This window comes from Mesoplodon bidens (assembly GCF_964165515.1).
Source record: "Mesoplodon bidens genome assembly, chromosome: 18".
Classification (NCBI taxonomy): Eukaryota; Metazoa; Chordata; class Mammalia; order Artiodactyla; family Ziphiidae; genus Mesoplodon; species Mesoplodon bidens.
Window position 1 is genome coordinate 57,907,240 of NC_138175.1, and position 12,573 is coordinate 57,919,812.

General features: G+C 41.8%; 1 protein-coding gene across 1 annotated transcript in view; it reads left to right on the forward strand.

Moving 5' to 3' along the window:
• Nucleotides 1-2,493: 2,493 nt before the first annotated feature.
• The window catches only part of NLRP9 (NLR family pyrin domain containing 9), a gene marked incomplete at its 5' end in the record, with an annotated part of 30,140 nt that continues 20,060 nt past the window's right edge, over nucleotides 2,494-12,573 (forward strand). Inside the window, 3 exons of the mRNA XM_081216828.1 lie at nucleotides 2,494-2,773; nucleotides 5,497-7,060; nucleotides 10,591-10,752. Coding sequence (XP_081072954.1) covers nucleotides 2,494-2,773; nucleotides 5,497-7,060; nucleotides 10,591-10,752 — 2,006 coding nt within the window. The remainder of the gene's footprint in view (nucleotides 2,774-5,496; nucleotides 7,061-10,590; nucleotides 10,753-12,573) is intronic.

The following is a 12,573-nucleotide window of genomic DNA, read 5'->3' on the forward strand; positions in this document are numbered from 1 at the left end:
AGTTCCTGAACTATTTATCAAAAAGTCCATCTTTGCATTCGTGGTTTGAAATACCTGCTTTATCAATTACTAATGTCCATATGTGACTTGGTTTATTTGTTTGTATTCTTTTCCACTGGTCTGTCTATTCATTTGTGAGGACCGCTATGCTTTAATTATAGATACATTAAGAGTATGTTTTAATAGCTGGCAGGGTAACCCCTTTCTACTTCACAGTTTTTCAGTTTTCCTCATTTTTATGAGTGTTTTAAAGTTTTTCTCATATGGATTTGTACATTTCCTGTTGAATTTACTCATAGGCATTTTATTTTCTTTGTTGATATTATAAAGGGTTTTTCCTCTAACATTAAATCCTCTAAGTGGGTATTGTTTGTCTATATGAAGACTAATAAGTTCTGTATTTAATTTCATGTCCTGATACCTTAGTGAATTAAAAACATTTTTACTGAGATATAATTGACAATATAACATTGTATTAGTTTTAGGTATACAACCTAATAATTATATATATACATACTGTGAAAACTGATCTTAGCAGATATGTCCCTAGTGTGTTACCACCTTTTTGATTAATTTTTTATTTTCTCTTGACTGTATCCTCTGCTGAGTCACAGAAGATTTTTGCGTGATAAACTGTGAATATCTTCATGTCTGAAATGGTTTACTTTTCTCTTGCATTTGAATGGAAGATATCACCCAGCAGAGATGTCAAGGTCAACAACTCTCCGCTCTAAATTGTTTGCAGATTCTTTCTTTGTACTGCTAACTTATATTCAGGGTTGTCAGAAAGAATTCTCACAAATGGATTCTTATCCTCTTTTAGATAAAAAATAATATTCAGTGCATTTTTGGGGAACGTGAGTGATTATTCAATATTAAATCATTACATAATTTGAATATCACCCCTTCTTGTTGGTAAACTGCTTACATTTCTAGGAGTCTAGACCTACACTGTCTAAAATAGTAGCCACTAGTCACATGTGGTAACTGAGTACTGCAATGTGTCCAGTGAGACTGAGGAACTGAATTTTTAATTTTCATTAATGCAAATTTTGACTTTAAAACTGACACTCAATTCAGTTTTTAGAAGGTTTATGTATGTATTAAATAACGAGTATGAGAGTTTACTTTTCCCAATGCGTATTTTATAAAATCTAAATAGAGATCAAGTATTTCCAACGACAGTTTAGCTTCTGAAATAAGATATTCTGTAAGTGTAAAATACACAGTGGATTTTGAAGACAATATTAAAAATAAAATATGTCATTGATTTTTTTAAAAAAAATTGTTTACATGTTGAATTGGTGTTTTAGATAGACTAAGTTAAATAATATAATATTAAAATGAATTTCCCCTGTTTGCTTAAATTCTTTAATGTGGTTGCTCAAAAATTTAAAATTACAAACATGGCTCACATTATATTGGACAGTACTCCTCTAGACTCAGGACTTTCCTTATTTTTGAAATTATGAAAGTTAAATATCACGTGATCTTTTATCTTTCATTTTCCTTAACACTCGGCAAGGTCTTTTATTCTGAAGATGCAAGTCTTTTCTTCAAATCTGGAAAGCTTTCTTCCATGAATTATTTCCTTCCCTCTATTCCCTCTGGGTTTTTTTGTTTTTGTTTGTTTGGAACGTCAATGAGATGGATGTTGGAATTTCTGGAACTATTAACATTTTTCATCACTTCTCTTTGCACTGAGTGCTGAGTTGGCCATGCTCTTTGAAACGTACTTCCGTGACCCATGGTTGAGATGGCTGTTCAGAGTTCCTTCTCTCTGTCTAGGACCACAGTATGTAAGCTGGTGTGCTCTTGGATTTGTCTTTTCCTGCCCTCATTTTGAAATTTTGAATTTATTTTTCCAGGCACAGCTCTCTGCTTTCCATCTTTCAGGGATTCATAAAAACTTTCATGTACCAAAGACATATCTTTAGGCTTTTGATTTCTTTATTTTTAAAGTCTTCAAAAGTTAGTCAAGCTAGACCAGAAACTGTTTTCCTTCAAGGAATGTTCAGTATAACATGGGCTTTTGAACTTTAGATAGACTGTCCCATGAGAACACAAGGTCAGTAGTCAATTCTTCTCAGAAGTGCCCGCAATACACAGTAGGGACACAAGGTCAGAAATACCCTAATTTTTCCTTGCTGGCCACACTGATAACCTCAAAGCTTTATTATGATTTTAGGTAGTTAGAATGCTCCCTGACATTTGATTTAGTATAAACCACATTTTTAGTTGCTAGCACTGAATTCACATACATGATTTTGGAATGTTGAGAAAGGATGGGGTACCTTCCCCAAGTGAAGCTGGGAAGATAGGTTTTAAACAAGAAATGCATGATATCCATCATTTGAAGCCCCTTTACACTGCTGAAATTTAACTCCATAATGACATCATTCTTCCCCAGGTATCACTTAGTCCTTGTTTTTGAGGATCCTCCCCCCGCTGCACCCCATTGGAGAAGTCCAAGCTCCACAATCCTGTGATGAGATGGCTGAATCTTTTTTTTCTGACTTTGGTTTGTTGTGGTACCTGGAGGAGCTCAAAAAGGAAGAGTTCTGGAAATTTAAGGAGCTGCTCAAGCAAGAACCTCTGAAATTCAAACTCAAGCCAATCCCATGGACCGAGCTAAAGAAGGCTTCACGAGAAAATCTATCAAAGCTGTTGAGCAAGCATTACCCAGGAAAACTGGCATGGGATGTGACCCTGAGCCTCTTTCTACTGATCAACCGGGGAGATCTCTGGACGAAGGCTCGGGACGAAATCAGACGTAAGTGTCATGAAAGGGATGCAGCGCAGGGACCCTTGGGGGAAGGTTGGTTTACTGGGAGCTTTAATAATGAAGGTCACATTGTTATTGTGTTAATGGCCATGCCTCCATCAGTTGAGAATGTGTATAGGTCAGTGGGACGCTTGGAAATAGTAGAAGAATGCAAGCCAACTCTGGTCATTCATGGGCCAGTGATGGACTGTGGATGAGTAGTGTCCTGAGACAAATCGTTCATCTAAGTGTCTGCTCCCCATTTTTCTGTTCCAAGCTGAGTCAATGCTATTCCAGGAGATGACCTGGGACTTAGTGTCTGCACAACCAGGACTGCTGAGATGGAATTCCATTATGGTTGTTGCCCATCCTTTTTAAAAAAAACGTATGCAAACATTTTTTTATTGGAGCATAGTTGATATACAATGTTGTGTTAGTTTCTGCTGTACAGCAAAGTGAATCAGTAATATATACACATATCCCCTCTTTTTTAGATTCCTTCCCCATGTAGGTCACATCCTTTTGACCAGACCTGCACAAGAGACTGGGCAGAGTCCTAAGATGAGGCAATAGTTATAGAGAACATGTGCCCCTGGTGCTATAGGAGGAGCTTTTTATGCATAAATGTCTTTTCATTCTTACCACGACTCTGAGGTTTACAAGTGAAAAACATGCAGGTCAAATGGTGTCTCCTCATGTTAGATGACTTTTCCAAAAGGGACAGAGCTGACCCAAACCCGTTACTTCTGGCTCATTGATTGCTTGACATCCTCCTCTGGGTGGATGCACCGTTTTGTCTCCCCTGAGAAAATAAGATCAGTTGAGTTGTAAATCCTGGCACATAAAAAGTGACAAAATATGAGACAAATCACCCATTAAATTTTTTTCTGTTTTATATATGTTCTGAGTTATTTTTGAGTGTTTCACCTCAAACTGGAGTTCATGACCATAGAAGCTCTCCTGGCATTTCTCTATATTTTATATTTCTGCTCTCAAGATTCTCTCTCATGGCTTTATTATGTTTTTTTTAATTGAAGTATACTTGATTTATAATGTGTTAGTTTCAACTGTACAGCAAAGTGATTCAGTCATTCACATATATATATACATACACATATATATATTCTTTTTTGTATTCTTTTCTCTTATAGGTTATTACAAAATATTGAGTATAGTTTCCAGTACTATACAGTAGGTCCTTGCTGGGTATTTATTTTATACATAGCAGTGTGTATATGTTAAGCCCAAACTCCTAATTTATCCCTCCCCCTCCCTGAAATCACCCTTTTTTTTTTTTTTTTTGTGCTGTACGCGGGCCTCTCACTGTTGTGGCCTCTCCCGTTGCGGAGCACAGGCTCCAGACGCGCAGGCCATGGCTCACGGGCCCAGCCACTCTGCGGCATGTGGGATCTTCCCGGACCGGGGCACGAACCAGTGTCCCCTGCATCGGCAGGCGGACTCTCAACCACTGCGCCACCAGGGAAGCCCCACCTATTTTTATAAACAAATCTTCCTCTGTCCTGGAGAGAGAAAGGCTCCCTAATTTCCAAGGCTCTTTTCCTAGTCACACATACTTAAACAAAACTAGCAATGCCCTTTGCTCAGAAGACATGCAGAAAGGCCTCACCTACTGTAGTTCATATTTCTTCAATGCGGGGTATGGTCCTTGTCTATATTTGTAATTTGTTTATCTCCCCTAGTGCATAGCCTTGAACATGGAAGGTACATAATAAGGGCAGGTTGAAAGAGTGAAGGTTCAAGGGTGCATTTCTGAAATTAACTTGCAGTCAGCATGGTCTTAACAGAAATAGTCTAGACCTTATGATTTCAGGTCAGACAACTGAGACAAATACCTGACCCTAATATCTGTTCATTAACCAAATTAGCCAAGTAACATACACTCTCAACACTTTTCTGTAAAGTGGGCATAGAATGAATCTTAATGGGTTGTTGAAGAGATGGAAGAGGAAGTACCAGTGACAACGTTCTCAGCCCCGATTCCTGGGTGGCCCTCAGTAAATAAATAGTAGTGCTTCTGAGTTCTTGACTGGGGGGCTAGCACCCGTCTTCTAGTTTGAAATATAATCCCCAAGTCTTCACACTTTGTGCAGCCCGTAGCTCTGAGATGGGCTTCCAGTCTCGATCAGGTGTTTCCATGGACATGAATTCAGATAGATTTTGGTCTTAACAAAACTGAGTTCAGGAGCCTGGTCCCACGTGGACATACACATCAGTCTTTGCATGTTTGAGTAAATCTGTAGGGGTCATTCTGAGTCCCAAGGATGGAGTGTATTTTTTTTTAATAAGGGCTTTGAGTTACTGTTTATTTTCATGGCCAAGTATTTGCATACATACATATGTTTATTTTATTTTATTTTTTAAATTTATTTTACTTTTGGCTGTGTTGGGTCTTCGTTACTGTGTGCGGGCTTTTCTCTAGTTGGCGGCGAGCGAGGGCTACTCTTCATTGCGGTGCGCGGGCTTCTCATTGCGGTGGCTTCTCTTGTTGTGGAGCACGGGCTCTAGGCGCGTGGGCTTCAGTAGTTGTGGCACGCGGGCTCAGTAGTTGTGGCGCATGGGCTTAGTTGCTGTGCGGCATGTGGGATCTTCCCGGACCAGGGATTGAACCCGTGTCCCCTGCAACGGCAGGTGGATTCTTAACCACTGCGCCACCAGGGAAGCCCTGGAGTGTATTTTTTAATTGTCTTGTATTTCTGTCCCTGTTAACTCAGATAAGCTAAACCCATATAGAAACCACATGAAGAAAAAGTTCCGAGTCATATGGGAAAAGGAGACCTGCCTTCAAGTTCCTGAGGATTTCTACAAAGAAACCACAAAGAATGAATATGAACAACTGAATGCTGTCTACCTTACTGCAGACAAGCCTGGAAATCCCTCACCCACTGTGGTCTTGCAAGGTCCTGAGGGAGTTGGAAAAACAACCCTTTTGAGAAAAGCGATGCTGGAGTGGGCGGAGGGAAACCTGTGGAGGGACAGGTTCTCATTTGTCTTCTTCCTCAAAGGCAGTGAAATGAACAGTATTACGGACACGAGCCTAGTGGAGCTCATCTCCAGGGACTGGCCTGAGTCTTCAGAGCCCATCGAAGACATTTTCTCCCAGCCAGAGAGAATCCTGTTCATCCTGGATGGCCTGGAGGAACTGAAATTTGACTTGACGCTTGACGCTGACCTGTGCGGCGACTGGGAGAAGCAACGGCCAACGCAGATTGTCCTGAGCAGTTTGCTGCACAAACAGATGCTCCCAGAATCCTCTCTGCTTATCGCCCTAGGAAAGATGGGTATGAAAAAAAATTATTTCTTGTTGTGTCAGACAAAATGCATATTTCTCCCGGGATTCTCTGAACGCCAGACGAAGCTGTATTTCTCCCATTACTTCCGTGAGAAGAACAAATCCTCCAGAGCCTTCAGTTTTGTGAGAGAGAAGAGACCGCTGTTTGTCTTGTGCAAAAGTCCGTTTGTTTGCTGGTTGGTTTGTACTTGCTTGAAGTGGCAGCTGGAGAGAGGAGAAGACCTGGAGATTGCGTCCGAAAGCGTCACTTGTTTGTACGTGTCCTTCCTGACAAACGTATTCAAAGCAGCAAGTGGGAATTGTCCACCTAAGCAGAACAGAACCCGACTAGAAAGCCTGTGTACCTTGGCTGCAGAGGGAATGTGGACTCGCACGTTTCTGTTTTGCCCTGGGGATCTCAGGAGGAATGGGGTGTCTGAATCCGACACCTTGATGTGGGTGGACGTGAGACTTCTTCAAAGGAGCGGTAACTGCGTGACCTTCATCCATACGTGTATCCAAGAATTTTGTGCCGCCCTGTTCTATCTGTTCAAACGACCCAAGGACCAGCCTCACCCGGTCATTGGAAACGTGACACAGTTTGTCACAGCAGCCATGGATGAAGCCTACTCCCATTTATCCTGGATGGGGATATTCCTGTTCGCATTTTCAACTGCAAAAATAACAGACATGCTGGAGACATCTTTTGGTTTCCCGCTGTCCACAGACATAAAGCAGGAAATAACTCAAAGCCTTGAAACTTTAAGTCAATGTGACCCCAGTAAGACCGTGGTGAGCTTCCAGGAATTGTTCAATTGTTTGTTTGAGACCCAGGACCAAGAACTTGTACTCCAAGTGATGAATTTCTTCAAAGAAGTTGACATTTATATTGGTACCGTTGCAGAATTGACAGTGTCTGCCTTCTGTCTGAAACACTGCCGGCGTTTGCAGAAATGTCACCTGTGTGTAGAGAATGTCTTCTCAGATGGATCTGGATCCGTCTCAAAGTGAGTCCGTCCATTAATTCTCTCCCTGAAACCTACACACACACCATATTTATATTAGCTTGCTGCAACCCCCAACAGGTATTTCATCAATCATTGTATTTTTGTACTTAAAAACACGGCTTTTTGGGCTTCCCTGGTGGCGCAGTGGTTGAGAGTCCGCCTGCCGATGCAGGGGACACGGGTTCGTGCCCCGGTCCGGGAAGATCCCACATGCCGCGCAGCGGCTGGGCCCGCGAGCCATGGCCGCGGAGCCTGTGTGTCCGGGGCCTGTGCTCCGCAACGGGAGAGGCCACAGCAGTGAGAGGCCCGCGTACAGCAAAAAAAAAAAAAAAAAAAACCAAAACACGGCTTTTGCAGTCAGAAAGACATTGATTTGGGTTTTTGCACTGCCATTTGCTAGCTGTGTGGCCATGAACTGTGTTTCTTAAGTATTTCTGTCTGTATAATCAGGGGTCAGTGTCTTCATAGGGCCAATGTCAAGCTGAAAGGTAAGCAGTTTTTATTGTTGCCAGGACTATGCTGCTTTTTTCCCCTTCCCATAGCATTTTAGCGTATCCTGGTGAATCCACTGGGAAGGGACGCTCGGAAGCTTATGCCTAGTTTCCTCTGGATTTTGCCCATGTGTCTTTTCTCTTTGCTGACTTTAGCCTGTATTCTTTCATCAGGCTCAGCTCTCAAATACATACCCCCTTTCATGGTCTTTTTTTTTTTTTAATTAAAGTATAATTCCCTGGCGGTCCAGTGGTTAAGACTCCGCGCTTCCACTGCAAGGGCATGGGTTTGATCCCTGGTCGGCGAACGAAGATCCCACATGCTGCATGGCATGGCCAAAGAGACAAAAAGTATAATTAACATACAACATTATATTAGTTTCAGGTGTACTACCTAATTCTCAATATTTGTATATACTGTGGAATGAGCACCATAGTAAGTCTAGTTAACATCTGTCACCATACGTAGTTACAGAATTTTTTTTCCGGTGATGAGGACTTTTATGTACACCCCAATGTTCATAGCAGCCTTGTTTATAATAGCCAAGTTATGGAAGGAACCTAAGTGTCCATCAACAGATGACTGGATAACAAGATGTGATATATATAGGTATTGTCAGATATATGGAATATTACTCAGCCATAAAAAAGAATGAAATCTTGTCATTTGTGACAACATGGATGGATCTGGAGGGTATTAAGCTTACTGAAATAAGTCAGAGAGAGAAAGACAAATGCTGTACCTTTTCACTTACATGTGGAATCGATTGAAGACAAAACAAATGAGCAAACATAAGAAAACAGAAACAGTATAGATACAGAGAACAAACAGTTCCCACAGGGGAGAGGAGGAGGGAGAGGGTAAAAGGGACAAAGAGGTATGAATTAGCTGTTATGAAATAAAGAAGTCACACGGATGTAATCTACAATGCAGGGAATAAGTCAATATTTCATCCTAACTTAGTATAGCGTGTAACCTATAAAAAATCAAAGCACTATGTTGTACACCTGACATCAGTATCATACTGTAAACTGATTGTAGTTCAACAAACTGAAAAAAAGTCATGCAGAACAGCAAGAGAGAGAGATCTACTCTCTTAGAAGCTTTCAAATATGCAATTTGGTGTTATTAACTGAGGTCTTTGCATCCCTGCGACTTATTTATTTTACATCTACCCGTACAGTCCTGTTTTTGGACACAGTTCCTTGTTTGCTGACGGATCACCAAATACCAACCTTTGTCCACGTAACAATTGAGTGTTGTCACCCCAGAGAGGAGGAAACAGAGGCAGGATAAGGTTGAACGCTTGCCCGGCGTCGCATAACCCACAAGTGTTTCAGATGGGGCTTGATCCCGGTCGCCCTGGCCTCACGGCTCTCTTCTTTGACCACCATGCGTGTTGACTCAGTGCACCTGACAGCTCCTCTCCCTGTTCAGGCTTGACTGTCTGTCAGCCTCTGGGAATGGTGTTCTCCTGTGTTGAAAATGTCTTGTTTTGGGTTTTTTACCTGCATTCTTTTTTAAATTTTATTATTTTATTATTTTTATTTTTATTTTTTTGCGGTACGCGGGCCTCCCACTGCTGTGGCCTCTCCCGTTGTGGAGCACAGGCTCAGCGGCCATGGCTCACGGGCCCAGCCGCTCTGCGGCATGTGGGATCTTCCCGGACCGGGGCACGAACCCGTGTCCCCTGCATCAGCAGGTGGACTCTCAACCACTGCACCACCAGGGAAGCCCTGCATTCTTTTTTTTAGAAAATTTTATTTTGTATTGGAGTATAGTTGATTAACAATGGTGTTAGTTTCAGGTGTACAACAAAGTGATTCAGTTATACATATACATGTATCTATTCTTTTTCAAATTCTTTTCCCATTTAGGTTATTACAGAATATTGAGCAGAATTCCCTGTGCTATGCAGTAGGTCCTTATTTGTTATCTATTTTACGTATAGTAGCGTGTATATGTCAGTCCCAAACTCCTACTTTATCCCCTCCCTCCCTTTCCCTTTTGGTGACCATAAGTTTGTTTTCTAAGCCTGTTGAGTCTGTTTGTTTGTTTTTTTTTCTGTTTCTGTTTTGTAATAAGTTCATTTGTATCATTTTTTTAAAGATTCTGCATATAAGTGATATCATATGATATTTGTCTTTCTTTGACTTACTTCACTCAGTATGATCACCTCTAGGTCCATCCATGTGGCTGCAAATGGTATTATTTCATTATTTTTTATGGCTGAGTAATATTCCATTGTATATATGGACCACATCTTTTTTTAAAAAATATGAACAGCTTTTTAAAAATTTTTATTTATTTATTTATTTAGGCTGTGCCAGGTCTTAGTTGTGGCATGTGGAATCTTCATTGTGGCATGTTCAGTTGCGGCATGCAGGATCTTTAATTGCGGCCTGTGGGCTTCTTATTTGCGGCATGTGGAGTCTTAGTTGCAGCATCAAACTCTTAGTTGCGGCATGCATGTGGGATCTAGTTCCTCGACCAGGGATTGCACCTGAGCACCCTGCATTGGAGGTGCAGGTTCTTACCCACTGGGCCACCACGGAAGTCCCTGGACCACATCTTCTTTGTCTGTTCATCTGTCAGTGGACATCTAGGTTGCTTCCACGTCCTGGCTATTGTAAACATTGCTGTAATGAACACTGGGGTGCCTGTGTCCTTTTGAACCATGGTTTTCTTCAGATATATGCCCAGGAGTGGGATTGCTGGATCACATGCTAGCTCTGTTCTTAGTTTTTTTTTTTTTTTTTTTTTTTTTTTTTTTTTTTGCTGTATGCGGGCCTCTCACTGTTGTGGCCTCTCCCGTTGCGGAGCACAGGCTCCGGACGCGCAGGCCCAACGGCCATGGCTCACGGGCCCAACCGCTCCGCGGCATGTGGGATCCTCCCAGACCGGGGCACGAACCCGTGTCCCCTGCATCGGCAGGCGGACTCTCAACCACTGCGCCACCAGGGAAGCCCTGTTCTTAGTTTTTTAAGGAACTAGTTGAATTGAGCCACTGGAGAATCACGGTGTTTGTCTTCCTGTAGTACCATTGAGAAGCTCTCCCTCTGGCGGGATCTCTGCTCAGCATTTACTGCCAGCGAGGACTTCCAGATGTTAGATTTGGACAACTGTCAGTTTGACGAGGCCTCCCTGGCGATTCTCTGCAGGACGCTGGCTCAGCCTGTCTGTAAACTCCAGAAGTTCGTGTAAGTTGGATCTTCACCTGTTCTTTAAGTCAATAGCAGGGTGTCATTCTTTCTACTCTGGCTTCTTTTGAAAACCCAAGCTACAATCCAATGTCTCAAAAGAAAATGCTGAATGCTTTGCTGATTCAAATGTTTTACTGAGCGAGACACAAACTGTGGACAAACAGGGAGACTTTAAAACTGAACATGGTCAAGAAGCTCAGTTCCCAGCAGCTACAGCTCAGGTTACAAAGCCTGGATGAGAAAGGCCTTTTTTTTTTTCTGCTGTGAGTGGTCCCTAGAACGATACCTTCCTTCCCATGGCATCAGCTCACTTGTGCACAGCCAGTTAGCTGGGAAGTTGCAAGTTCATGCTGACTTGGAGAAATCTTAAGTTTGTTTAAGAAGCAGAATCGGCATTTTGGGGAAATCGGTTTTTCCTTTGGGTTACAAGACTGCATGTGTTTTGGTGTAGGGATGTGTTTGAACTGTGGCCCCCGTTTCGGTTTCTCTGTAACAAGTGTTTTAACTATAGTGATGTGTACAATAGAACTTGCTTGGGGAACCTAAGAGGGAACAGTCCTGGTGGTTGGTGATGTTTGCTTGGATGCTGATTGACTGAGAATAGATGTTTCCCAGGTAACGCAGGAGGAGGGTGCTGAGGACAGGTGGGAAAAGAGCCTTAAGTTCATAAGAGAAAAACAAGAAGAATAGCACAGAGAATAGGTAACATGTATAGAACACTTCTTTGGCACAGAGATGGTTGCTTAATATGCATTTTCTCCTTTGTCTTTTAACCCTCATAACAATTTTGTCATTACCTTTTTACAAAACACGTACCAGAAGCACAGAGAAGCTCACAGTCCTTCTCTGATGTCGTGGTCCAAAGCGGGTTGGAAAAGAATGTCTAGACACAAGGCAGAATGTAAAGAAGACAGAATTTATTAGAGGGAAGTGTTGCTACCAGAACAGCGGGCGGCCTTCCCAGTAGTCTGGGAGAGTCGAGCCCGGACACGTGCTATCGATCAGTTTTTATAGCCAGAAAACAAAGGAATGGTCCGAGGTGAAAATTTCGTTTACTGATTGGTCGAGGCACATATAGCTTTCTTCTATAGGGTGGGAGTGGGACAGACCAGATGCCTTTCCGTATTTGGGACAGGTCCTGTTGCCCAGGTGGGCGACACCCAGGTGGGCTCAGGAATTTCACAACCATCGCAACATGGTGGGGAGGGCGATTAAGAGTCCGGTAGGGGGTGTAACGCTGAAACTTTTTCAGACAGCGTCATGCTCTGCCCTTGAAGCACCATTGTCCTTGGAACGCCACATCTGATACTTTTTTTTTTTTTTTTTTTAGGGTAAAAAGAATGCTTTTTATTAACGGTAGGTAGTCAGAGAAAGGAGGTGTTTCTCTGGTGGAGAGACTGCATTTATGTACAGAAATACTTTTTTTTCTATGTAAATTTTTTAAATTGAATTTTTATTTTATATTTGAGTATAGTTGATTCACAGTGTTTTGTTAGTTTCAGGTGTACAGCAAAGTCATTCCGTTATACATACACATATAGTCATCCTTTTTTAGATTCTTTCCCATATAGATTATTACAGAATACTGAGTAGATTTCCCTATGCTGTAGAGTAGGTCCTTGTTGGTTATCTATTTTATACATAGTAGTGTGTATATGTTAATCCCAAACTCCTAATTTATCCCTCCCCCCACCACCTTTCCCCTTTGGTGACCATAAGTTTGTTTTCGAAATCTGTGAGTCTGTTTCTGTTTTGTAAATAAGTTCATTTGTATCATTTTTTTTAAGATTCCACATATAATATTTGTCTTTCTCTGTC